At 54.2% G+C, this 27,590-nt stretch overlaps 1 protein-coding gene across 2 annotated transcripts in view; it reads right to left on the bottom strand.

The window, feature by feature from the left end:
* Positions 1-27,590, bottom strand: part of COL27A1 (collagen type XXVII alpha 1 chain) — a 1,990,256-nt gene that overhangs the window by 1,293,116 nt on the left and 669,550 nt on the right. For both annotated transcript variants that reach the window (XM_069609095.1, XM_069609096.1), the window contains exons 9-11: positions 26,807-26,860; positions 10,359-10,403; positions 2,415-2,468 (exon numbers count right to left, since the gene is read on the bottom strand). In XM_069609095.1, coding sequence (XP_069465196.1) covers positions 2,415-2,468; positions 10,359-10,403; positions 26,807-26,860 — 153 coding nt within the window. The remainder of the gene's footprint in view (positions 1-2,414; positions 2,469-10,358; positions 10,404-26,806; positions 26,861-27,590) is intronic.

Raw genomic sequence — 27,590 nt, 5'->3', positions numbered from 1 at the left:
ATCTGTGTCAGGATGTGAGTCAGCCAGAGGAGCAGGAGAGGGAGAGAAAGTGGCGGCGAAAGCCTCAACTGACAAACGCTTCATGGGTCGGATGACCGAGAAGGTAGGTGGCAGTGCTGGAGTTGGCTCGGCCTGAGGGGTAGAGAGGGAGAGATGGGAGGAAAGGAGAAAGTGATCACTCCAGGAGAGAGGAGTGGTGAGCAGGATAGAGAGGGGGAGGCCTGAGGAGATCAGAACATCCAGAGTGTGCCCTGCAGAGTGAGTCGGGCCAGAGGGGAGAATGGAAGGAGAGTGAGAGTCGCAGAAGTCGCAAAAGAGTCCAGAGGAGGGACAGGAAGCAGCCAGGTGGAAGTTAAAGTCTCCAAGAAGGAGGAACTGAGTGGTCGAGGCCAGAAGGGAGGAGGAGAAGTCCGCCCACTCAGAGAGGAAGGCGGTGATATGATCAGGTGGCCGATAGATAGTAGTCACGGTAAGAGAGTGGCCAGGAGAGAGAGCCTGCAGACAAGGCATTCGAAAGAGGAGTAGGCCCACATAGGAATGACAGAGACAGGAATCCACTCTGGGAAGATCAAGGCTACACCACCTCCAGAATGGCTGGATATGGGGGCGCAGAGAGGATCTTGTAGCCATCAGGGAGGAGAGTGTCAAAGCTTGTGACCGAGCTGACTCCAATGTGGATACTGGCTTTGGAATACAAGCTTTACTAGTGGGGGGCGAAATGTGGGCTCTGGCTTAGCAATGTGAACTTTAGCAGTGGGGGGCAATGTGGCCACTGACATTGCCATGTGTGTGTTACTACTGGGCAGCAATGTGGACGCTGGCTTTAGAATGTGAGGATAGCCTGACACGGTCTTACCAGAGGTCACGTTGATTCTGCGATATCAGAGGAAACTGTATGATTTAGGTATTGGAAGAATACACGTTTATCGCATCCAGATCTGAAGACAGAGAAGCTTTGGACTAGCTCTCTGATACCTTTACACCAGGGTCATAAAAAGCTTTGGACGAGCCCTCTGGACTATCTCTCCGATACCTTTACATCAGGGTCAATAGAAGCTTTGGACTAGCCCATCGATACCTTTGCATCAGGGTCATATAGAAGCTTTGGACGAGCCCTCTGGACTATCTCTCTGATACCTTTACACCAGGGTCATAAAAAGCTTTGGACGAGCCCTCTGGACTATCTCTCCGATACCTTTACATCAGGGTCAATAGAAGCTTTGGACTAGCCCATCGATACCTTTGCATCAGGGTCATATAGAAGCTTTGGACTAGCCCTCCGGTACCTTTACACCAGGGTCATAAAAAGCTTTGGACGAGCCCTCTGGACTAGCTCTCTGATACCTTTACATCAGGGTCAATAGAAGCTTTGGACTAGCCCATCGATACCATTACATCAGGGCCATATAGAAGTTTTGGACTAGCGCTCCGATACCTTTACATCAGGGTCATATAGAAGATTTGGACTAGCCTTCCGGTACCTCTACATCATGGGTCAGAAAGAGGTTTTGGAGACTAGCCTTCCGGTACCACTACATCAGGGTCAGATCGAGGTTTTGGGGACTAGCCCTCCGGTACCTCTACATCATGTGTCAGATAGAGGTTTTGGAGACTAGCCCTCCGGTACCTTTACATCAGGGGTCAGATAGAGGTTTTGGAGACTAGCCCTCTGGTACCTCTACATCAGGGGTCAGATAGAGGTTTTGGAGACTATCCTCCGATACCTTTACATCAGCGGTCAGATCGAGGTTTTGGAGACTAGCCCTCCGGTACCTTTACATCAGCGGTCAGATCGAGGTTTTGGAGACTAGCCCTCTGGTACCTTTAGATCAGGGGTCAGATAGAGGTTTTGGAGACTAGCCCTCCGGTACCTTTACATCAGCGGTCAGATCGAGGTTTTGGAAACTAGCCCTCCGGTACCTCTACATCAGGGGTCAGATGGAGGTTTTGGAGACAAGCCCTCTGGTACCTCTACATCAGGGTCTGATGGAGGTTTTGGAGACTAGCCCTCTGGTACCTCTACATCAGGGTCGGATAGAAGCTTTGGAGACTAGCCCTCTGGTACCTCTACATCAGCGGTCAGATCGAGGTTTTGGAAACTAGCCCTCCGGTACCTCTACATCAGGGGTCAGATGGAGGTTTTGGAGACTAGCCCTCTGGTACCTCTACATCAGGGTCGGATAGAAGCTTTGGAGACTAGCCCTCTGGTACCTTTACATCAGAGGTCAGCTAGAATCCTTAGGCCTGCACCTCTGGACACACGGGGATCCCCGAGACACTTGGGGTTGGGATCTTGCCAGGACTCTGCAGGTTTCCCCTTTCCTTTTCTGAGGCCCTGAGTTCATGAATGCGATCAGGGCAAGTATACAGAGGGCTGAACCAAGGAACAGGATCAAGACAGCACCAGTACTCACCCGTTCTCCATCAGGTCCTGGCAGTCCGAGTAATCCTGGAGGACCAATGAAGCCCTGTGGAGACAGAGAAGACAGTCAGATCCTGCAGGGGGAGGCACCGTACCTGCTGGAGTCTCCACTCTGAGCCGTGCGGCGCGCTCCGGCGAGGGTCTCCGACGAGGGCCTTCGGCAGCTGGCGATGAGATAAACCATGAGGCAAGTGTATATGCCCATGGACTGCATGGTGCTGGCTTCCACGATGTAGTCCAAGGGCACATACCCTCACACCAGGGACCAGGACGCTCCACTTGGTGAGGAGCCAGGAGGACGGGCTTCTCGGCGCGGCTTCTGCCCCCGGTGGGCAAGGGCTGCTCCCAGGCCAGCTGGAACTCAAAGCAAGGGTTAAAACAGGTAAACACAGAAAGCTTTCAGAATCAGAGAGGGCCACCAGCCATGCCCTTTCCCACCATGCAGACCGTCGCCTAAAAGGGAGGGGGTGCGGGGGTACATGAGGTCTCATCTGATCGAAGAAGATCCGCTGATTAGGGGGGGCTAAAGACCAGGTGCCTCTGTGGGAACCCTCCAGATGGGGCCAGCACCCCATGTCCCTATCAAACGGCTCCATATAGTGGGAGAGGCAACCCCCCCACCCCCAGCAGTCTACCCACTCCCGTAGCCCATGCTGAGTCCATGCACCCATTCCCATGGCACGGAACCCACACGTGCCTCACTCCAAACACTTCCAGAAGCCCTCATGTCTCGCTCCAAAACACCTCCAGAAGCCCTCGTGCCTCACTCCAAAACACCTCCAGAAGTCCTCATGTCTCACTCCAAACACCTCCAGAAGTCCTCATGTCTCACTCCAGAACACCTCCAGAAACCCTCATGCCTCACTCCAAAACACCTTCAGAAGCCCTCATGCCTCACTCCAAAACACCTCCAGAAACCCTCATGCCTCACTCCAAAACACCTCCAGAAGTCCTCATGTCCCACTCCAAACACTGCCAGAAGTCCTCATGTCTCACTCGAAACCCCTCCAGAAGCCCTCATGCCTCACTCCAAAACACCTCCAGAAGCCCTCATGCCTCACTCCAAAACACCGCCAGAAGCCCTCATGTCTCACTCCAAACACCGCCAGAAGCCCTCATGTCTCACTCCAAACTCCTCCAGAAACCCTCATGTCTCACTCCAAACACCCCCAGAAGCCCTTCTGTCTCACTCCAAACACCTCCAGAAGCCCTCCTGTCTCACTCCAAACACCCCCAGAAGCCCTCTTGTCTCACTCCAAACACCCCCAGAAGCCCTCCTGTCTCACTCCAAACACCTTTCTTGCCCAATCTCAGCCCTACACAGGCAGCTTGAGCCCAAGAACCTGAGGGTCGCCCATCTTGCCTTCCATTCCGCTCTCTCTGCAGAGAAACCCCCCAGAGCTGCACCAAACCCTCAGTTTATGCATCTCAGATGGCTTTGAGGGGGAGGGGGTAGCCCACAGTGGGGAGAGGTTTGACGGACACAGATATGAAAGAGCCAGGCCAATCACTGCCCAAAAATAGACCTACAGTCGCTTCTGTGGCCAACTACAGCATCTTAGATTGGAGAAGCCAAAGCTGTGATGGTACCCGGTTCCTTCACCCCGTGCCCTCCATGCCCAGTTCAAATGCTTCAATGTGGCACACGCTCCTTAGTCTTTGGCTGTGGCTTTAATGGTTGGAATAACAGGCAGTGCAGAGGGGGCGGTGAGTGAGAGGGAGAGAGAGAAGGAGAGTGAGAGGGACCACTTTTGACATGTGAAAGACTTGCAAACATCAACCAAATCTCTTCTAATTGTGATGGCCATGACCGTCTTGAAGATCCTCAGTTTCCATGAGTCCAGCTCATGCCAACTTCAATGATCCTCAGTCTCCATGAGTCTGGTCACGCCCGCCTCGATGATCCTCAGTCTCCAAGAGTCCAGGTCACGCCTGCCTCGGTGATCCTCAGTCTCCAAGAGTCCAGGTCAGGCTCGCCTCGATGATCTTCAGTTTCCATGAGTCCAGTCATGCCCACCTCGATGATCCTCAATCTTCATGAGTCCAGGTCACGCCCACCTCGATGATCCCCAGTCTCCAAGAGTCCAGGTCACGCCCGCCTCGATGATCCTCAGCCTCCAAGAGTCCAGGTCAGGCTCGCCTCAATGATCCTCAGTTTCCATGAGTCCAGTCATGCCCACCTCGATGATCCTCAATCTCCATGAGTCCAGCTCATGCCCACCTCGATGATCATCAATCTCCATGAGTCCAGCTCATGCCCACCTCGATGATCCTCTGTGTCCATAAGTCCAGCTCATGCCCACCTCGATGATCCTCAATCTCCATGAGTCCAGCTCATGCCCACCTCGATGATCCTCTGTATCCATAAGTCCAGGTCACGCCCGCCTCGATGATCCTCAGCCTCCAAGAGTCCAGGTCAGGCTCGCTTCAATGATCCTCAGTTTCCATGAGTCCAGTCATGCCCACCTCGATGATCCTCAATCTCCACGAGTCCAGCTCATGCCCACCTCGATGATCCTCAATCTCCATGAGTCCAGCTCATGCCCACCTCGATGATCCTCTGTATCCATAAGTCCAGGTCACGCCCGCCTCGATGATCCTCAGCCTCCAAGAGTCCAGGTCAGGCTCGCTTCAATGATCCTCAGTTTCCATGAGTCCAGGTCATGCCCACCTCGATGATCAGAGGAAATATTCGTAGCACAGCCCTGAGGGATGATCACAAACAATGCCTCAAGATCGGCCCAGATAAGGGGTGAGCACCACATTATCTTCAGAAAAAGATCATTTGCTTCCTGAACAGGAAATTAATTTTCCAAGGACTCAAGGTTGTGGCTTTTGCTGAAATGACTAACACCGCAAAGCTCTTGGATGGATGTGCAAGGCTCTGTCGCGGTGTGGGATCTGCTTTTGGATGGTCACGAAGGGCTCTGTCACGGTGTGGGATCTGTTCTTGGATGGATGTGCAAGGCTCTGTCACAGTGTGGGATCTGCTCTTGGATGGACGGGCAGCGTGCTATCGCAGAATAGGATCTGCTCTTGGATGGATGTGCAAGGCTCTGTCATGGAATGGGATCTGCTCCTGGATGAACCCACAAGCCTCGGTCGCAGAGTGTGATCTGCTCTGGGATGGATGCACAAGGTTCTGTCATGGAGTGAGATCTGATCTTGGATCGATGCACAAGGCTCTGTCGTGGAGTGGGGTCTGCTCTTGGATGGATGTGCAAGGCTCTGTCGTGGAGTGGGGTCTGCTCTTGGATGGATGTGCAAGGCTCTGTCATGGAATGGGATCTGCTCCTGGATGAACCCACAAGCCTCGGTCGCAGAGTGTGATCTGCTCTGGGATGGATGCACAGGGTTCTGTCATGGAGTGGGATCTGATCTTGGATCGATGCACAAGGCTCTGTCATGGGGTGGGATCTGCTCTTGCATGGATGTGCAAGGCTCTGTCACAGCGTGGGATCTGCTCTTGCATGGATGTGCAAGGCTCTGTCATGGGGTGGGATCTGCTCTTGCATGGATGTGCAGGCCTCTGTCGTGGAGTGGGATCTGCTCTTGTGTGGATGCGTGGGGCTTTGTCATGGAGTGGGATCTGCTCTGGGATGGATGTGCAGGGCTTTGTCGTGGAGTGGGATCTGCTCTGGGATGGATGTGCAGGGCTTTGTCGTGGAGTGGGATCTGCTCTTGCATGGATGTGCGGGCCTCTGTCGTGGAGTGGGATCTGCTCTTGTGTGGATGCGTGGGGCTTTGTCATGGAGTGGGATCTGCTCTGGGATGGATGTGCAGGGCTTTGTCGTGGAGTGGGATCTGCTCTTGCATGGATGTGCGGGCCTCTGTCGTGGAGTGGGATCTGCTCTTGTGTGGATGCGTGGGGCTTTGTCGTGGAGTTTGATCTGCTCTTGGATGGTCGCGCAGGGTTCTGTCGTGGAGTGGGATCTGCTCTTGGATGGACTTGCAGGGCTCTGTCGTGGAGTGGGATCTGCTCTTGGATGGACGCGCAGGGCTCTGTCGTGGAGTGGGTTCTGCTCTTGGATGATCGCGCAGGGCTCTGTCGTGGAGTGGGTTCTGCTCTTGGATGGATGCACAGGGCTCTGTCCTGGAGTGGGTTCTGCTCTTGGATGGATGTGTGGGGCTTTGTCGTGGAGTGGGTTCTGCTCTTGGATGGATGTGCAAGGCTCTGTCATGGAGTGGGTTCTGCTCTTGGATGGATGTGCAAGGCTCTGTCATGGAGTGGGTTCTGCTCTTGGATGGACGTGCAGGGCTCTGTCATGGAGTGGGTTCTGCTCTTGGATGGTCGCGCAGGGCTCTGTCATGGAGTGGGATCTGCTCTGGGATGGACGTGCAGGGATCTGTCATGGAGTGGGTTCTGCTCTTGGATGGATGTGCAAGGCTCTGTCATGGAGTGGGTTCTGCTCTTGGATGGACGTGCAGGGCTCTGTCCTGGAGTGGGTTCTGCTCTTGGATGGATGCGCAGGGCTCTGTCATGGAGTGGGTTCTGCACTTGGGTGGATGCACGGGGCTCTGTCGTGGAGTGGGGTCTGCTCTGGGATGGACGTGCAGGGCTCTGTCATGGAGTGGGTTCTGCTCTTGGATGGATGCGCAGGGCTCTGTCATGGAGTGGGATCTGCTCTTGGATGGATGCGTGGGGTTTTGTCATGGAGTGGGATCTGCTCTTGGATGGATGCACGGGGCTCTGTCGTGGAGTGGGGTCTGCTCTGGGATGGACGCACGGGGCTCTGTCATGGAGTGGGATCTGCTCTTGGATGGATGCACGGGGCTCTGTCGTGGAGTGGGGTCTGCTCTGGGATGGACGCACGGGGCTCTGTCATGGAGTGGGTTCTGCTCTTGGATGGATGCACGGGGCTCTGTCGTGGGGTGGGGTCTGCTCTGGGATGGTCGCGCAGGGCTCTGTCATGGAGTGGGTTCTGCTCTTGGATGGATGCACGGGGCTCTGTCATGGAGTGGGTTCTGCTCTTGGATGGATGCACAGGGCTCTGTCGTGGGGTGGGGTCTGCTCTTGGGTGGTCGCGCGGGGCTTTCCGCAGAATTGCTCATGGTTTTATTTTTTAGTTCATCTGAAGGTTCTGAGGATCATCAAGAAAGGGAGCAAATGACGGGGTTTCCTACTGTAGCACATTAACAGGGATGCACCCTAGTGGAGGCCAGTGTTGACAGAAGAAAGCTGGAGAGAATGAGGGGATCTGTTTTATTGGTGAGCTATATGGTGCTACTTGAGTTGCCCCCCTTCTCCCAGAGTGCATGAGTGTGCAACCAGTATGGCACCCCACCGCACCCCACTGGTGAGATTTCACGTGAAGGCCAGTGCCAGGCCTGTTCTCATCTGGTGGAGGGTGTCCAGTCTGGTCTCATCTGGTGTGACAGTGCCCAGACTTGGTCTTCTCTGGGACCCAGTGCCCAGTTGTAGTTCCAGGTGGGGGCGAGTACCCAGGCCTTCTGCAGCCGTGTCTTGCCCAGTGTCCCCAGCGGACAGTGATAAACTGGAGACAGTGCAGAGCTGTGTGACCAATGCACAGTGTCATTGGATTTCAGTTCAGGAGGTCACAACCCGCCACCCCCACTCCCCCCAAAAGCACTCTCATCACAGTGGAGATACATGCTCAGGCCGCTCTGTACCTTCTGACATGTGGGGTGCACCCGGCACCCCCACAAGTAAAAGGCCATTCAGAAGCCTTTGCTCATGCCAGCCCTCACCGGCCACTTCCAGCGCCTCACTGGCTGTGCCTCGTTCTAGCCAGGGCGTGGTGGGAGTGGAACAGGAGTGTGAGGGTCACTGTGGTGAGCCTGCTACACTCCCTTCCTCATCACAGTCCCGCATCCTTCAAACTCGTGGGAAGAGTGTAAGGCACCCATTATCTATACAGAGTGGAGAGTCCGAAGACTAGTCACTGGGGCCAGGGCGGTGGTTGAGCCACGTTGGGCACCTGCCCTGGAGCGGGCATCCTTGCAGGCTGGAGGGGCATTGCCCGCACGCTGCTCTGCAGATGGCGGCAGGTGGAACGCGCCGCTGGAAAGGACGCTGTGCTTTGCTGGCAGGGTTGGAAGTGGTGATTGTGGGAGGAGGACGATGGTCACCCCAAGAGTCCAGGAGTGTTACATGTACAATCCCGGCTGGAAGCCACTAAGCCCTGTACACGCCCAGGCGAGGAAAACAGCCCTCAGAGGCTTCCTCGTTAGCCAATGGGATGCCAGCTCCCAAAAGGGGGCTCAGGCCCGAGCTCTCTGCCGCACCGCACGAGCACTCTGCTGTGGTTTGTGGATGTATAAACTGTGCCCCAGAAATGACTGCTTGTGGGTCCGGTGGGACCCATGTGGTGGTAGGCGGTGGCCACAAACTCTAGGCTAGGAAGTACACATCGGTCAGACATGCAGCGCCTGGCAAAGGCAGCCTGGCAGCCAGACTCCCTCTCTCCCATATGAACAGAGCCTTTCAGCCAATTTATTTTTTAACAGAAACTTGGGAGCATACAGATTTCACCCTCAGATCTGCACTTGTGGGGTGCAGATTGCCCTTGGACTTTATTCATTTGAGCACCCCAGGGCAATGCTGTGGAACAGACCCGGCTGACAGGAGAGCACGGAGTGGGGTGGGGAGGGGGTGGTCAATGGAAGTTCTCTGTGACGGGGGCAGCGTGCCAGTATTGAGAAGTCTTTCCTCGCTGTCTATGAGCAAGCTCTGAATAATTCAGAAGGAGAGAACTATGATTCACTCTCACTGCCACTTTATCACTCCCCCACTCTGTCCATCTAGCACTGCCAGCTGCAGGGAAAGTACTGCCATGTCTCTCTCACACACTCACTCTCCGCCAGCCTACCACTCCCTCTCGATATCTCTTGCACTCACGCTCCCACTCACCTCATAACACTTATTCAGTCCCTATGACTCACTCTTACTAACACTTTATCACTCCCACCCCCACCCTCATCCCCACTGTCCATCTAGCACTGCCAGCTGCAGTGAAAGGTTTTACAGTGGCAAAGCTGGCACGATTTATTTGGAAAGGACTCCGAATTTTCGTTGGACACAGCTGACTTAAAATGGGGGCATCATTGACATGTGTGCTGAACTTCCCACACATGGCAGCTTTCCTGGCACTGGAGGGCACGTGCCGCTCTGCCACCCAGAACTGCGTGCACTTTCTGTAATAAGGGCCGATTTGGGAATCGCTGCCGTGTTTATACTCCGGCATCACAGAATGCATTATAAGCGTTTCATCCGGCGCCTTGCACACGCCAGACCCCCAGCCACTCCCTTTAATGGCTGCAGGTCGCACTCCTAGTCTCGCGACACCGTCGGGGCGCTGCATGCTCTCGTGCCCGGCTGCTGCTGCACCTGTGCATGCACTCACAGCTGCCACGTGAAGCCCTGGCTTATGCACACACGAGTCTCTGTGGGACACCCATGGCACCGGCTCCACATTCCCCTCTGGCCTGGAGACAGGCGTGGGGCTCAGGCAGCAGCCTGGGACCCCCAGGCTTCTTTCCCGAAGCGCTCTAAGGCTCCGGGGCAGTGCTCCCACAGGATTGGCGGGGTTCACAGCGCTACATGTGTGCAGAGGTCCCAGGGGCATGGGGGCGCAACAGGGGCGCCACGCACACTGTTGGCAGTTGGAGGAGGCGCAGAATGGTAAGCTGTGAGTCATTTTGGGGAACCAATGTGTAAAGCACCTCCCATCCCTTTTGGGCACAGTGCCCCCACACATTACTGCTATTCTGTGAAGCGCCCCCTGCCCCCCTGGGGACCCCAGAGAGATGAAAAACAGTGAGGGCAGACACATTACTGATAGAACTTACAGAAGCGCCCATCCCAACCCCCGGTCCCCGAAGGACCCCACACATGAGCCCTGCACATTGCTGATAATATGCAAAGAGGCCAGCTCCCCCCTCCCCCCCCCGCCCCGCACCCCCACAGCTCACTTACCCGACTGCCTTTAGGACCCGCTGCCCCTACTGGTCCCGGTAAGCCCTGAAACACAAGATAAAGGCAAAGAAAAACACGTTTCATAAGGTTTTCAAACATTCTGTTCTCACACACACATACATGTAACGATCCAACATAGCTCTGCATATTACTAATACAGCCCCGCCTCTCTCCAGTTTACTGACACACCGCTAGCCCTGTCCCCAATAAACCTGTCTCTCTCCAGTTTACTGGTAAATCTCAGCTGTGCCCCCTTCAGCAATACTCCTGGTTCTGTCCAGCTTACTGACACACCTCTAGCCCTGTCCCCAATAAACCTGTCTCTCTCCAGTTTATTGGTACACCTCTAGCTGTGCCCCCTTCAGCAATACTCCTGGTTCTGTCCAGCTTACTGACGCACGTCTAGCCCTGTCCCCAATAAACCTGTCTCTCTCCAGTTTATTGGTACACCTCTAGCTGTGCCCCTTTCAGCAATACTCCTGGCTCTGTCCAGCTTACTGACACACATCTAGCCCTGTCCCCAATAAACCTGTCTCCCTCCAGTTTACTGGTAAACCTCTAGCTGTGCCCCCTGCAGCAATACCCCTGGCTCTGTCCAGTTTACTGACACACCTCTAGCCCTGTCCCCAATAAACCTGTCTCCCTCCAGTTTACTGGTACACCTCTAGCTGTGCCCCCTTCAGCAATACTCCTGGCTCTGTCCAGCTTACTGGCACACCTCTAGCCCTGTCCCCAATAAACCTGTCTCCCTCCAGTTTACTGCTAATCCTCTAGCTGTGCCCCCTTCAGCAATACTCCTGGCTCTGTCCAGCTTACTGACACACCTCTAGCCCTGTCCCCAATAAACCTGTCTCCCTCCAGTTTACTGGTAAATCTCAGCTGTGCCCCCTTCAGCAATACTCCTGGTTCTGTCCAGCTTACTGACACACCTCTAGCCCTGTCCCCAATAAACCTGTCTCTCTCCAGTTTATTGGTACACCTCTAGCTGTGCCCCCTTCAGCAATACTCCTGGCTCTGTCCAGCTTACTGACACACATCTAGCCCTGTCCCCAATAAACCTGTCTCCCTCCAGTTTACTGGTAAACCTCTAGCTGTGCCCCCTGCAGCAATACCCCTGGCTCTGTCCAGTTTACTGACACACCTCTAGCCCTGTCCCCAATAAACCTGTCTCCCTCCAGTTTACTGGTACACCTCTACCTGTGCCCCCTGCAGCAATACCCCTGGCTCTTTCCAGCTTACTGACACACCTCTAGACCTTTCCCCAATAAACCTGTCTCCCTCCAGTTTACTGTTACACCTCTAGCTGTGCCTCCTTCAGCAATACTCCTGGCTCTGTCCAGCTTACTGACACACATCTAGCCCTGTCCCCAATAAACCTGTCTCCCTCCAGTTTACTGGTAAATCTCAGCTGTGCCCCCTTCAGCAATACTCCTGGTTCTGTCCAGCTTACTGACACACCTCTAGCCCTGTCCCCAATAAACCTGTCTCTCTCCAGTTTATTGGTACACCTCTAGCTGTGCCCCCTTCAGCAATACTCCTGGTTCTGTCCAGCTTACTGACACACCTCTAGCCCTGTACCCAATAAACCTGTCTCTCTCCAGTTTATTGGTACACCTTTAGCTGTGCCCCCTTCAGCAATACTCCTGGCTCTGTCCAGCTTACTGACACACATCTAGCCCTGTCCCCAATAAACCTGTCTCCCTCCAGTTTACTGGTAAACCTCTAGCTGTGCCCCCTGCAGCAATACCCCTGGCTCGTCCAGTTTACTGACACACCTCTAGCCCTGTCCCCAATAAACCTGTCTCCCTCCAGTTTACTGGTACACCTCTAGCTGTGCCCCCTTCAGCAATACTCCTGGCTCTGTCCAGCTTACTGGCACACCTCTAGCCCTGTCCCCAATAAACCTGTCTCCCTCCAGTTTACTGCTAACCCTCTAGTTGTGCTCCCTTCAGCAATACTCCTGGCTCTGTCCAGCTTACTGACACACCTCCAGCCCTGTCCCCAATAAACCTGTCTCCCTCCAGTTTACTGGTAAATCTCAGCTCTGCCCCCTTCAGCAATACTCCTGGTTCTGTCCAGCTTACTGACACACCTCTAGCCCTGTCCCCAATAAACCTATCTCTCTCCAGTTTATTGGTACACCTCTAGCTGTGCCCCCTTCAGCAATACTCCTGGCTCTGTCCAGCTTACTGACACACATCTAGCCCTGTCCCCAATAAACCTGTCTCCCTCCAGTTTACTGGTAAACCTCTAGCTGTGCCCCCTGCAGCAATACCCCTGGCTCTGTCCAGTTTACTGACACACCTCTAGCCCTGTCCCCAATAAACCTGTCTCCCTCCAGTTTACTGGTACACCTCTACCTGTGCCCCCTGCAGCAATACCCCTGGCTCTTTCCAGCTTACTGACACACCTCTAGACCTTTCCCCAATAAACCTGTCTCCCTCCAGTTTACTGTTACACCTCTAGCTGTGCCTCCTTCAGCAATACTCCTGGCTCTGTCCAGCTTACTGACGCACCTCTAGCCCTGTCCCCAATAAACCTGTCTCTCTCCAGTTTGCTGGGAAACCTCTAGCTGCGCGTCCTTCAGCAATACTCCTGGCGCTGTCCAGCTTACTGACACACCTCTAGCCCCGTCCCCAATAAACCTGTCTCCCTCCAGTTTACTGGTACACCTCTAGCTGTGCCCCCTGCAGCAATACCCCTGGCTCTGTCCAGCTTACTGACACACCTCTAGCCCTTTCCCCAATAAACCTGTCTCCCTCCAGTTTACTGCTAATCCTCTAGCTGTGCCCCCTTCAGCAATACTCCTGTCTCTGACCAGTTTACTGACACACCTCTAGCCCTGTCCCCAATAAACCGGTCTCTGTCCAAGGACAAACCTCTAGCCCTGTCCCCAATAAACCGGTCTCTGTCCAAGGACAAACCTCTAGCCCTGTCCCCTTTACCAATAATCTTTTTCTCTGCCCCTTTCTTTGCAAGCCCATTCCGTGACAGTTTCAAATTAAGATTCGACAAGCATGAGCCCAAACCAGCTCCTGGGTGTTTGGCATCACCCAGTAGGCAGGAGCTACCTCTGGGGAACTAGGAGTGGATACACAGCGCACTGCAAATCTTACTTCCACATGAGATGCTCACTCCTTTTCTATGAACCATTATATGTAAATGTTCCCTAGATGTGTCCCAATTCCTCTTTATTCACATCCTCACAGTTGATGTCACATGTGCATGTTTTCTGGGCACCTGTTGGCCTGGCGAGCCACCCACAGCTCCTGGTAACTGGGGGGTTTAAGCTAAGCAGGCCATTTTAGGATACAAGCAGGAGCTAAATAGTTCCCAGCAATTTGGAACCCTGGCAGAGATCCTCCTACGCTGCTGCCAGCGGGGTTCATGTGGGGTTTGGGGGGCATTTCTTTCAGCCTGTTATGCTCCCCCGACCCAAACTCTGCAGATTCAATTTCGTAATCCGTTTCTGGATTTTACCAGGTCAGAATGTTGCACTCTGGACCATGTAGTCATCCTCATTGAAAGAATGCAACACCTGCCTTTTGACAGCAGTCCTGGCTTCACTATATCACGAGCCCCTGGCTCTTGTCAGTGAACCTCTCTACTGGAGTCCTCAGTCCCCCTTGGTCTCCCCTCAAGCCATGGGCAGGCACATTCGGGTGTCTTCTCTTGGCCTCTGGAAGCTGGGCCTCTGAGTACTCAGAACTGTTGCTGCTCTACGCCTTTTCCTCTTTAGGGGTGCAGCTGTATTTCTGTGCTCTTGGCTGTGCACCCCTGGAAGCCTTCCTCACAGACTCCCTCTGTTGATCGACTCACCCATTACTTATTTCCTAGGCTTTTGCTCGCATGCTCCGTGTTTTGGGGCTCTTTCCCGGACTCCCCCTGCTTTGCATACTTGTTCCCAGCTTCTAAGCGCTCTAGCAGCAGTCTCAGATTCCCATGACACACCCCACCATCGTTTAGCATGTTCTTGCTGGTTCTAGTCTGTCTTGTTTGTGTTTTCATGCCCTTTCTTTTGTGTCAGTGCTCCGATTCCGTCCTTAATTTCCTCCGAAGCCCCTTGTGACTAATTCTCTTCTGCCCTGCAGGAGTACAAGGGTGGGTAGAGGCTAAAGCACCTACTCAGCCCTCACACTTCTAGAAACCAAGAGCCAACACAATCCTAAAGGTAAAGCAGGCTCAGTGATGGGAGACGCCTCTTTAGCCTTTTGTGGTTACATGGGCTGAGGGGAGGCAAAACTCCCAAGAGGGGCGTAAATGGGATTCCATAGCAACTACACCGCGAAGTACAACAGTCCAAAATAAAAGAATGTCCAATCAAGGTTCTATAAAAATATATACTTTAATCAAACTCACCATGTATAATTATCACTAACTAGAAAACACTGTAAAAGCCCACCCGTGTAGAGCGAACACACCATTTGCAAAGATAGAAGAGATGCCCCCTCACGAGACAGGTGAGGAAAGGCAGTTAAGACCACAATGTTTAAATGATAGGTTCTTGAGGTTGCAAAAGGAATTAGTATGACCTATCCAGTCTTAACGGTGCAAGGAGCCACCAGGGTGGGGGCAAATGTCCGTCAAAAATAACTTTGCAACGGTCTTAGTGGTTCGACGGCATTGAAACCTGCTTCTGCGTGTCGATCACAGGTTCTTTACAGTTCGAAGATGCAGCAGGCATGGTGGTTCAGAGGCAAGCTGGCATCGAGTTGAGGATCGAACGCAGTGCTTTAAGTGGGGTAAGAAATTGAGGGGGGCCCTCGTTTGGGGGCGTGGCTTTCATTGTGGGCGTGGCCTAAAAGTGCACAAATCACAGTAAGGTGCGCAAACAAATATATAAATGTATGTGAGCATTTATATGTTTGTATGCTTACTACTATGGTGTGTGTACTTTTCAAGCCATATTTTATAAACATAGCAATGTTACATATTTCTATGTTTATAAAAGGTGGCTTGAAAAGTGCACAAACCATAGTATTTTACGCACACTTGTGTGCTTACCTTACTATGGTTTGTGTACTTTTCAAGCCGCCTTTTATAAACATAGCTATTTGTAACATGTTTCTGTGTTTCTAAAAGATGGCTTGACACGTAAACAATTCAAAGCATCTTTTATAAAGGGTTGATGACGGACAAAACAAACCACAAGGTGGCTTTGTCCGTCGACAAAGCTTTATAAAAGATGCCTTGAATTGTGCACGTTTCAAGCCGTCTTTTATAAACATAGAAATATTTCTACCTTTATAAAAGATGGCTTGAAACGTACACAGTTCAAGGCATCTTTTATAAAATTTTGCCGACGGAGAAAGGCACCTCGGGCTCTGTGATCTAATCTGCATATTAGATCACGGAGCCCGCGGGGGTCAGTGACCTGGGGAGGGAAAACAAAGGGACAGTAACTTCCTCTGATGACCCTGATGAGGGGTCATCAAAGGGAGTTACACTGACAGAAGTGCCGCCAGCCTCAGCGTCGCTGTGGCTGGCTGGCACTTCTGTCAGCTTGGCGACATAATGACGGGTGCATCTCCCGTCGCGGCTGCGGCCGTGGCGGGATAATGCATCCCGGTAATGTTGTGTGGGACGGGGGCCCCGGCTGGGCCCCGGCTCAGCCCCACTTTCTGGAGACTGCCGGGGCCCGGCCCCGGCAGGCCCCGGCCCACTTTAAGCACTGATCGAACGGAAGGTGGCTATGGCCTCGATTCGTCTACTCGTGCTGTGCAGATCCGGTGGTCACCCGGTCTGGCAATTAGCTGGTACCAGTGCACACAGTCAGGTTGATTCTATGCAGAGGCTCTGAGGTCGCTGTTCGGGAGACACCAGGGTTGGGCTGGTGCTTCGGATGGAGAATTGAGCAATGCAAGGCAGCAATACTTAGTTGGTTCGAGCTAAGCAACTACTTGCTTCAGCTGGTGCGGTGCGGCAGCAAACAGAGTCGAACAGGCAATTGCGGTTTGAAGAACAATGGGCACCAAATGCAGTGCCAAAGGGTCCTGGTAGTTTGCTCGGTGTTGAGTATGCTTGAGACATGGATCACAAACAGTTGATGCTGAAATCAAGAAACTCAGCAGTTCGGGCTTTGAAGTGATGTGAGTCCCACTCCAGGGTCTCAACGGCCAAGGCTGGTCCTTTTCTCTGGCTCCCAAACATGGGGAAGGCTGACACACACCTTCAGGAGTCCTGCAACACAGTGAGGTCCCAGGAAACAGGGTGGCTGGAACTGATGCGGTCTTGGTCCAGCAGCAGGGGTAATCCCCAATGGTCCAGTGAGATGGTTAGGGGATAGAGCTCATCTCTGCCCTCTAACACTTGCCTTCACCTCACAACTGGAAGATTCTGGAAAGGACTGCTCTTCCAGCAGGGTCCAGTGTAATCTTCTTTCAGGATTGGAGTCCAAAGGGTGATTCCTAGAAGTGATGTGAAACTCCTTCCTTTAAAGGCACAAATCCGCAGGTAATTGGATTAAAGCTAAGCTGCTTTAGGGGTCAAATCCCTGCTCTTAAAATCAGTGGACGTTGCCCTTCTTACATCACACCCAAAGTGATTTGTGCTACAGGAAGTGGAGGGGAGAGTTATGAGAAAGGGAGCCAGAGAGAACCAAGATGGCAGAACTCTCCCGAAATGCTACGGTTCCCTCTCGGGCTACACTAAAGCTGCCCCCTTCCCTTCCCAATGGAATCTAAGGTCTTTAGAAATGCAGCACCCGGGTGTGAGGCCAAGCCCTCGGTGAATGGATGTGCCCTTTGATTCCTGTTCTCAGGCTGGCTTCCAGTGGAGTGGCTGTTTCTAGTGAAAGGGTGTTACCTCCCCTTCAAAGGAACAAAGAGAGGCAATTCCCCAAGGCTTCAGTCCTGCCGCTGGGCAGGGGGAGTCTTGTCTGGAATGAATATGCATAACACTTCCACAGCTGAAGTGGGCGCACAGGACTGACACATGTGTGATATCAATGTAATGTGACAGGGATAATTATGAGAGATGTCGGCCACAATGCCCTAACTCAGGTATCACTTATATTTACAGTTTGGTGAATATCGGTTTCTAAACCATTAATCAGCCCCACCTCACCTCCAGTACACCAGAGGTGATACGAACAGATTGGAAATGCAAGAAAATGATAAACCTCCTTCTCCAATGTTGGTAACGTGGACTGAACGGCAGGCTTATCTCCAAAAGGTTGTAGAACGTTGGTTAGTTGCAACACAGCGAAAATACAATTATTACCCAATGATAAAAGGGAATGTCCAGTCAAGGTTGTATAAAAAATTTCGACTTTATTTATATCACAACACACAGTTATAGGAACACTACAAAATACAACCCTCCCTGTAAAGGAACACAGAGGACAGATAGTTACAAAGAAGGAAAATGGATGCACTCTGGATACTGACTGGAGGGTAGTCGGTATGGCTAATAATCACAACAGTTTAAGATTACTTCGCTTCAACACAAAGGGTGCAATAGGTCTTAAAATGTCTCTATGTGTCAACGGAAAAGGAACAGGGGAACAGAACCACAATGTACCTTGTGCTGCAGGTGGTCTTGGTGCTCGACAAGGTTGAGCTGGCTTCAGTGCACTTTGCAGCTTCTATGACAGAGTTCAAGACGGGAGTCAGCTGCGGGTATCAGGCAGCAGGCAGTTCGGTGAGCGAGGCTGGCCTACACAGCTGCTCAGGGTCAGGAATCATTGGCTGGTTGGCGGGTCTGAGGTGCTACTCGAGATGTCTCGGATGTCTTTAAATGACTGCGGCATAAAAACAGTCAGCGGTGCAGTCATTTGCATCTTGGGCAACTTGACTGGCTTGAAAATGTCCTTGAAGGTGGACGTTGGTAGATGCTTATTGATGCACCCCTCGCAGCTTCTTCACTGGGCTTATTTCGTCCTTTAAGGCAGACAGCTACAGCTCTGGAATGTGTTGCAGACAGCTGCCTTGTCCTGGGTTTGGTTCAGAGACTCTCTGCCCAGGGAGCTTGCTGCAGAGCCTAGCAGGGGGCGCTGTGTGCTGGCTGGGTATCGGCTGTGGAGCGGCTGGTGGGTCCTCTGAGTTCTGGATCACCCTCTGTTCCCTGGGAGATGTTTATGGGAGAGATCTTGCTTGCTTCTTTGGAGGTCCTGGCCTTCCTTCACTGGCAGAATATTTGGAAGACTGTACCTTCCGCCAGGGTGCAACGATGAGTTCTTTGTGTTACTCCTGGCAAAGTCTTCGGATGATCTGCCGAAAGAGATGCTCAGCCCTCATTTAAAGCCAAGTGGGCCCCAGTGATTGGTGTAGGCTAAGCCTACCTTCATGAACCAATCCTGGGTCCCCACCACCAATCTCCTGTATGCATGAGGTCCTAAACAGAGTGCTTTGGAACAGAAAAGGTAAAGGGAGGGGGAAATATGTGATACTAAGCCCACCCATCTTCCTGTCTGTTGAGGATCAAAGGGTCTCTCTGGTTAATGGAGCTCTCTATGGTTCCTGTTTAAGCTGCGGTGAGACCAGACTCTCTGGCACTGGCAAACCTCATTCTCGTGCCTTCTGAATGGGGTCCCCCTGCAGTGTGAACTACTGTAAACACGCAGTCCCAGGCCTGACAGTTCACTGTCAATCGATAATGAGGGCTGGAGCTGGCTTCATATTGGCACAGTGCATATGAAAGTTTATTGAGGTTTCCGGTCTCTTTTGTTAACCTCTGCAGCCGGGACCCATGTGGGCCTGTTTTAATTACCATCTAATTGGTATGCAAATCACTGCCAACAGCTACAGGGCCCAACAAAAGAGCTGGGCAGATCCATGGAGCCTTTGTTAGTTAATCGGGCTGTCTGTGACGGGGGCAAGGCTTGGTCCTCACCCATCTGAGATGCACTGTGTACTCCTGCCTTCATATCCATACTAAATATGACAGGGCGCACTGTGCCAGAGCACACAGGTCCATGGGTTTGTCGTGCGGTGAGCAAAGTTAAATGTGTTTGGATTAGCCTCACACATTCTTTGGAGGTTTGTCTACAATCATTCAATTTCATTAAAAAAAAAGTAAAAAGTCCTGGCAAGCGCAGACCCAGCGTGCGGATGGTGGAATTACTCTCACATGGGGCAACTAAAGTGCTCTAAACCTATTAATTGATGTTGAGCTTTAGAAGGGCCTTTTGCTCCCAGGTAACCCCTGCCCTCGTGGGGTTGCCCTTGGTGGGCAACAACTGCACTGTGGTTTGTGATGTACCAGAGGGTGTGGTCACACTCGGGTAACAAGCAAACTAACAATTCTTTCATAATGCCCCCCCATCCAGGTCTGATTGCAGCTTTCCTGGTGAGGGCTGTAGGCTCCCTCTCTCTAGGCCAATGCATCTTCTGGTTGCATTCTAGACTTTGGGTTCTAGACTCGCTAGCGTGTATGTGTACGCAGGTTGTGTTCCAGACTCTGTGTTCTGTGCATTTCTCTCTCGCTTGTCTTCTGCACACACTGGGGTGTATGTGCTGGCTGCTTGTGCTCTAGGCAGCAATGACATTTCCATTCGTGGTCTGTGTTCCAGACTTCCTGGTATTTGTTTGCTGCTTGTGGTGTGGGCTCATTGTGGTGCTGCTTGTGGTGTGGGCTCATTGTGGTACTGCTTGTGCTCTAGGCTTTGATTGCATTTCTGTCTGCTGTCTGTGTTGTATTTGTCTGCTGGTGGGTTCTAGGCCCACTCTGGTGTGTGCTGGTTGTGTCATCTGTGCGCTGTAATGTTTCCTCTACCAGTTGCGTAGTATAAATGATTCCTTGTTGCTTGTATGTGCCAAGATTCTGATATGACCTGAATTCACTGCCCCAGAGTGATCCCTCAGGGTCAGGTGTCCCTCACTGCTCCGGAGTGTGCACATTAGTCAGTCACTCTCAGGCGAAGATTCACCCTGCTCCGTGACCTCTCAGGGTCAAGTTTCCCTCACTGCCCTGGAGTGTGCACGGTAGCTCGTCACTCTTAGGGAAAGAACCACCTCAGCGACCTCTCAGGGTCAGGTGTCCCTCACTGCCCTGGAGTGTGCACTGTAGTAAGTCACTCTGAGGGGAAGATTCACCCTGCTCAGTGACCTCTCAGGGTCAGGTGTCCCTCACTGCTCCGGAGTGTGCACAGTAGCCCGTCCCTCTTAGGGAAAAAAACACCTCAGCGACCTCTCAGGGTCAGGTCTCCCTCACTACCCCGGAGTGTGCACATTAGTCAGTCACTCTCAGGGGAAGATTCCATGCTCAGTGACCTCTCAGGATCAGGTGTCCCTCACTGCCCTGGGGTGTGCACAATAGTCAGTCACTCTCATGGGAAGATTCACCTCAGTGACCTCTCAGGGTCAGGTGTCCCTCACTGCCCTGGAGTGTGCACATTAGCCCGTCCCTCTTAGGGAAAAAAGCACCTCAGCGACCTCTCAGGGTCAGGTGTCCCTCACTGCCCTGGAGTGTGCACAATAGTCAGTCACTCTCAGGGGAAGATTCACCCCCCCCCAGTGACCTCTCAGGGCCAGGTGCCCCTCACTGCCCTGGGGTGTGCACACTAGTCCGTCCCTTTCAGGGGAAGATGCACCTCAGTGACCTCTCAGGGTCAGGTGTTCCTCACTGCCCTGGAGTGTGCACAGTAGCCCGTCCCTCTTAGGGAAAGAAGCACCTCAGTGACCTCTCAGGGTCAGGTGTCCCTCACTGCCCTGGAGTGTGCACAGTAGTCAGTCACTCTGAGGGGAAGATTCACCCCAGTGACCTCTCAGGGTCAGGTGTCCCTCACTGCCCTGGGGTGTGCACACTAATCCGTCCCTCTCAGGGGAAGATGCACCTCAGTGACCTCTCAGGGTCAGGTGTTCCTCACTGCCCTGGAGTGTGCACAGTGGTCAGTCACTCTGAGGGGATGATTCACCTCAGTGACCTCTCAGGGTCAGGTGTCCCTCACTGCCTTAGAGTGTGAACACTAGTCCGTCACTCTTAGGGAAAAAAGCACCTCAGCGACCTCTCAGGGTCAGGTGTCCCTCACTGCCCTGGAGTGTGCCCATTAGCCCGTCCCTCTTAGGGAAAAAAGCACCTCAGCGACCTCTCAGGGTCAGGTGTCCCTCACTGCCCTGGAGTGTGCACAATAGTCAGTCACTCTCAGGGGAAGATTCACCCTGCTCAGTGACCTCTCAGGGTCAGGTGTCCCTCACTGCCCTGCAGTGTGCACATTAGTCAGTTACTTTCAGGGGAAGATTCCCTGCTCAGTGACCTCTCAGGGTCAGGTGCCCCTCACTGCCCTGGAGTGTGCACATCAGTCAGTCACTCTCAAGGGAAGATGCACCTCAGTGACCTCTCAGGGTTCAGGTCTCCCCCACTGCCCTGGCGTGTGCACAACAGTCAGTCACTCTCAGGGGAAGATTCACCCTCCCAGTGACCTCTCAGGGTCAGGTGCCCCTCACTGCCCCGTAGTGTGCACATGTCGGTCCCTCTCAGGGGAGGATGCCCCTCAGTGACCTCTCAGGGTCAGGTGTCCCTCACTGCCCTGGAGTGTGCCCATTAGTCGGCCCCTCTTAGGGAAAGAAGCACCTCAGCGACCTCTCGGGGTCAGGTGGCCCTCACTGCCCTGGAGTGCGCACAATAGTCCGTCCCTCCCAGGGGAAGAATCACCTCAGTGACCTCTCGGGGCCTGGTGCCCCTCACTACCCCGTATTGTGCACATTAGTCAGTCCCTCTCAGGGGAGGATGCACCTCAGTGACCTCCCAGGGTCAGGTGCCTCACTGCCCTGGAGTGTGCACAGTAGCCCGTCCCTCTTAGGGAAAAAAGCACCTCAGCGACCTCTCAGGGTCAGGTGTCCCTCACTGCCCTGGAGTGTGCACAGTAGCCCGTCCCTCTTAGGGATAGAAGCACCTCAGTGACCTCTCAGGGTCAGGTTTCCCTCACTGCCCTGGCGTGCGCACAGTAGCCCGTCCCTCTTAGGGGAAAAAGCACCTCAGTGACCTCTCAGGGTCAGGTGTCCCTCACTGCCCTGGAGTGTGCACACTAGTCCGTCACTCTCAGGGGAATATTCACCTCAGTGACCTCTCAGGGTCAGGTGTCCCTCATTGCCCCGGAGTGTGCACATTAGTCAGTCATTCTCAGGGGAAGATTCCCTGCTCAGTGACCTCTCAGGGAAAGGTGTCCCTCACTGCCCTGGAGTGTGCACACTAGTCAGTCCCTCTCAGGGGAAGATTCACCTCAGTGACCTCTCAGGGTCAGGTGTCCCTCACTGCCCTGGAGTGTGCACATTACTCAGTCACTTTCAGGGGAAGATTCCCTGTTCAGTGACCTCTCAGGGTCAGGTGTTCCTCACTACCCTGGAGTGTGCACAGTAGCCCGTCCCTCTTAGGGGAAGAAGCACCTCAGTGACCTCTCAGGGTCAGGTGTCCCTCACTTCCCTGGAGTGTGCACAGTAGCCCGTCCCTCTTAGGGAAAGAAGCACCTCAGTGACCTCTCAGGGTCAGGTGTCCCTCACTTCCCTGGAGTGTGCACAGTAGCCCGTCCCTCTTAGGGAAAGAAGCACCTCGGTGACCTCTCAGGGTCAGGTGTCCCTCACTGCCCTGGCGTGTGCACAGTAGCCCGTCCCTCTTAGGGGAAAAAAGCCCCTCAGTGACCTCTCAGTGTCAGGTGTCTCTCACTTCCCTGGAGTGTGCACAGTAGCCCGTCCCTCTTAGGGGAAAAAAAGCACCTCAGTGACCTCTCAAGGTCAGGTGTCCCTCACTGCCCTGGAGTGTGCACATTAGCCCGTCCCTCTCAGGGGAAGATTCACCCTCCGAGTGACCTCTCAGGGTCAGGTGCCCCTCACTGCCCCGTAGTGTGCACATGCCGGTCCCTCTCAGGGGAGGATGCACCTCAGTGACCTCTCAGGGTCAGGTGTCCCTCACTGCCCTGGAGTGTGCACAGTAGCCCGTCCCTCTTAGGGAAAGAAACACCTCAGTGACCTCTCAGGGCCAGGCGCCCCTCACTGCCCCGTAGTGTGCACATTAGTCGGTCCCTCTCAGGGGAGGATGCACCTCAGTGACCTCTCAGGGTCAGGTCTCCCTCACTGCCCTGGAGTGTGGACTTTAGTCAGTCGCTCTCAGGCGAAGATTCACCCTGCTCAGTGACCTCTCAGGGTCAGGTGTCCCTCACTGCCCCGGAGTGTGCACATTAGTCAGTCACTCTCAGGGGAAGATTCCCTGCTCAGTGACCTCTCAGGGAAAGGTGTCCCTCACTGCCCTGGAGTGTGCACACTAGTCCGTCACTCTCAGGGGAATATTCACCTCAGTGACCTCTCAGGGTCAGATGTCCCTCATTGCCCCGGAGTGTGCACATTAGTCAGTCACTCTCAGGGGAAGATTCCCTGCTCAGTGACCTCTCAGGGAAAGGTGTCCCTCACTGCCCTGGAGTGTTCACACTAGTCAGTCCCTCTCAGGGGAAGATTCACCTCAGTGACCTCTCAGGGTCAGGTGTCCCTCACTGCCCTGGAGTGTGCACGTTAGTCAGTCACTTTCAGGGGAAGATTCCCTGTTCAGTGACCTCTCAGGGTCAGGTGTCCCTCACTGCCCTGGCGTGTGCACAGTAGCCCGTCCCTCTTAGGGAAAAAAGCACCTCAGTGACCTCTCAGGGTCAGGTGTCCCTCACTTCCCTGGAGTGTGCACAGTAGCCCGTCCCTCTTAGGGAAAGAAGCACCTCAGCGACCTCTCAGGGTCAGGTGTCCCTCACTGCCCTGGCGTGTGCACAGTAGCCCGTCCCTCTTAGGGGAAAAAAGCACCTCAGTGACCTCTCAGGGTCAGGTGTCCCTCACTGCCCTGGAGTGTGCACATTAGCCCGTCCCTCTTAGGGGAAGATGCACCTCAGTGACCTCTCAGGGTCAAGTGTCCCTCACTGCCCTGGAGTGTGCACAGTAGCCCGTCCCTCTTAGGGAAAGAAACACCTCAGTGACCTCTCAGGGCCAGGTGCCCCTCACTGCCCCGTAGTGTGCACATTAGTCGGTCCCTCTCAGGGGAGGATGCACCGCAGTGACCTCTCAGGGTCAGGTGTCCCTCACTGCCTTGGAGTGTGCACACTAGTCCGTCACTCTCAGGGGAATATGCACCTCAGTGACCTCTCAGGGTCAGGTGTCCCTCATTGCCCCGGAGTGTGCACATTAGTCAGTCACTCTCAGGGGAAGATTCCCTGCTCAGTGACCTCTCAGGGAAAGGTGTCCCTCACTGCCCTGGAGTGTGCACACTAGTCAGTCCCTCTCAGGGGAAGATTCACCTCAGTAACCTCTCAGGGTCAGGTGTCCCTCACTGCCCTGGAGTGTGCACATTAGTCAGTCACTTTCAGGGGAAGATTCCCTGTTCAGTGACCTCTCAGGGTCAGGTGTTCCTCACTACCCTGGAGTGTGCACAGTAGCCCGTCCCTCTTAGGGGAAAAAAAGCACCTCAGTGACCTCTCAGGGTCAGGTGTCCCTCACTCCCCTGGAGTGTGCACATTAGCCCGTCCCTCTTAGGGGAAGAAGCACCTCAGTGACCTCTCAGGGTCAGGTGTCCCTCACTGCCCTGGCGTGTGCACAGTAGCCCGTCCCTCTTAGGGGAAAAAAAGCAACTCAGTGACCTCTCAGGGTCAGGTGTCCCTCACTCCCCTGGAGTGTGCACATTAGCCCGTCCCTCTTAGGGGAAGATGCACCTCAGTGACCTCTCAGGGTCAGGTGTCCCTCACTGCCCTGGAGTGTGACAGTAGCCCGTCCCTCTTAGGGATAGAAGCACCTCAGTGACCTCTCAGGGTCAGGTGTCCCTCACTGCCCTGGCGTGCGCACAGTAGCCCGTCCCTCTTAGGGGAAAAAAGCACCTCAGCGACCTCTCAGGGTCAGGTGTCCCTCACTGCCCTGGAGTGTGCACACTAGTCCGTCACTCTCAGGGGAATATTCACCTCAGTGACCTCTCAGGGTCAGGTGTCCCTCATTGCCCCGGAGTGTGCACATTAGTCAGTCACTCTCAGGGGAAGATTCCCTGCTCAGTGACCTCTCAGGGAAAGGTGTCCCTCACTGCCCTGGAGTGTGCACACTAGTCAGTCCCTCTCAGGGGAAGATTCACCTCAGTGACCTCTCAGGGTCAGGTGTCCCTCACTGCCCTGGAGTGTGCACAGTAGCCCGTCCCTCTTAGGGGAAGAAGCACCTCAGTGACCTCTCAGGGTCAGGTGTCCCTCACTGCCCTGGCGTGTGCACAGTAGCCCGTCCCTCTTAGGGGAAAAAAGAACCTCAGTGACCTCTCAGGGTCAGGTGTCCCTCACTTCCCTGGGTGTGCACAGTAGCCCGTCCCTCTTAGGGAAAGAAGCACCTCAGTGACCTCTCAGGGTCAGGTGTCCCTCACTTCCCTGGAGTGTGCACAGTAGCCCGTCCCTCTTAGGGAAAGAAGCACCTCAGTGACCTCTCAGGGTCAGGTGTCCCTCACTGCCCTGGCGTGTGCACACTAGCCCGTCCCTCTTAGGGGAAAAAAGCACCTCAGTGACCTCTCAGTGTCAGGTGTCTCTCACTTCCCTGGAGTGTGCACAGTAGCCCGTCCCTCTTAGGGGAAAAAAGCACCTCAGTGACCTCTCAGGGTCAGGTGTCCCTCACTGCCCTGGAGTGTGCACATTAGCCCGTCCCTCTGAGGGGAAGATTCACCCTCCCAGTGACCTCTCAGGGTCAGGTGCCCCTCACTGCCCCGTAGTGTGCACATGCCGGTCCCTCTCAGGGGAGGATGCACCTCAGTGACCTCTCAGGGTCAGGTGTCCCTCACTGCCCTGGAGTGTGCACATTAGCCCGTCCCTCTGAGGGGAAGATTCACCCTCCCAGTGACCTCTCAGGGTCAGGTGCCCCTCACTGCCCAGTAGTGTGCACATGCCGGTCCCTCTCAGGGGAGGATGCACCTCAGTGACCTCTCAGGGTCAGGTGTCCCTCACTGCCCTGGAGTGTGCACATTAGCCCGTCCCTCTTAGCGGAAGATGCACCTCAGTGACCTCCCAGGGTCAGGTGTCCCTCACTGCCCTGGAGTGTGCACCGTAGCCCGTCCTTCTTAGGGATAGAAGCACCTCAGTGACCTCTCAGGGTCAGGTGTGCCTTAGTCAGTGACTTGTCAATGGGAAGATGATCGTTACTACCCACTTTTTTAGGGGTGGGCGGGGGGGGGGGGGGGGGTTGGTGGCAAGTTTTTTTTGGTAGCGTGGTGATGGGTGCAGACTGGCCCACGTCTTTCCGTGTCGGTATTTAGGGGCGGCTTTAAACTGTAATTGTTTCTTCCTCGCGGTGCAACATATCGCGTAATTCTCGCTTTTCGCGATTGGCTGCTACTAATCGTATCATGACGTGGGTGCGCCAAGAGGCTCATGGTGTGCGCTACATGTGAGCCTATATATACAGTGGCTTTTCTCTCGCGTTTCCTCTGTGTTGCGGTGTGCAAGGACACGGTGGCACACACATTGCCACCCACCCCCCGTCAGCCCACCCGCCAGAGCCTGCCCAACATGGCTTGATGTACTGCACCTGCCTGCCAGGATAGCCTTTGGCGCCCGGGCTCCCATCCGGTCCTCGTTCCCCCTGCAAGAAAAGAACACAAAGAGAGATTAGCGCCACGCCTGCACAAGGCGGAAAGCAACACACGTGTGTGTGTGACAGTGACTGGAGAGTGACAGGTCAGTGGCCATATAGCGCCTCGGGGCACGGGCACAGCGCGTTGTCTGAGTGTGACAGCAGGTGCCCCGGGGACCCAGGGAGCGGGGTAGAGTGGCAGGCCAAATAGCGCCTAGGGGCCCGGGCACAGCGCTCTGTCTGAGTGTGATGGCAGGGGAAGCAGAAGAGCAGAGTGACAGGCAAACTACCAGCCGCTGGTGTGAGGGAGAGCAGGAGGCCAGGGGCGCCTGGAGCCGGTGGGGGGTGACAGGCCAGTGACAGACAGGCCGGGACACTGCGCCCTGTGTGTGAGAGCCAGGCAGGCCGTGCCTGCTCTGCAGGAAAGGGCGCCCAGCAGCACATGGAAGCGTTTTGCCAACATTCCTGACAGTGAGTCCAGGTCTCATGCCTGCGCCCTGCGCTGCAACAGCAGCGGCATTCATGCCACCGCCGCGACCAGCTGAGTTATCTAAACAGGAGGAGGGGGGAAGGGGGGCGGAGGAGCCGGAAGAGGGGGGATAGTGAGAGGAAAGGGGGATCAGGGAGAAGAGAGGGGGCCCAGGGAAAGTAAAAGGAGAGGGGGCCCAGGGATAGGGAGAGGAGAGGGGGCCCAGGGAGAGGAAAAGGAGAGGGGGCCCAGGGATAAGAAGAGGAGAGG

Source organism: Ambystoma mexicanum, chromosome 8, assembly GCF_040938575.1.
Source record: "Ambystoma mexicanum isolate Mex_15411 chromosome 8, UKY_AmexF1_1, whole genome shotgun sequence".
In the NCBI taxonomy this organism is placed as follows: Eukaryota; Metazoa; Chordata; class Amphibia; order Caudata; family Ambystomatidae; genus Ambystoma; species Ambystoma mexicanum.
This window is presented reverse-complemented; position numbering and strand designations above follow the sequence as displayed.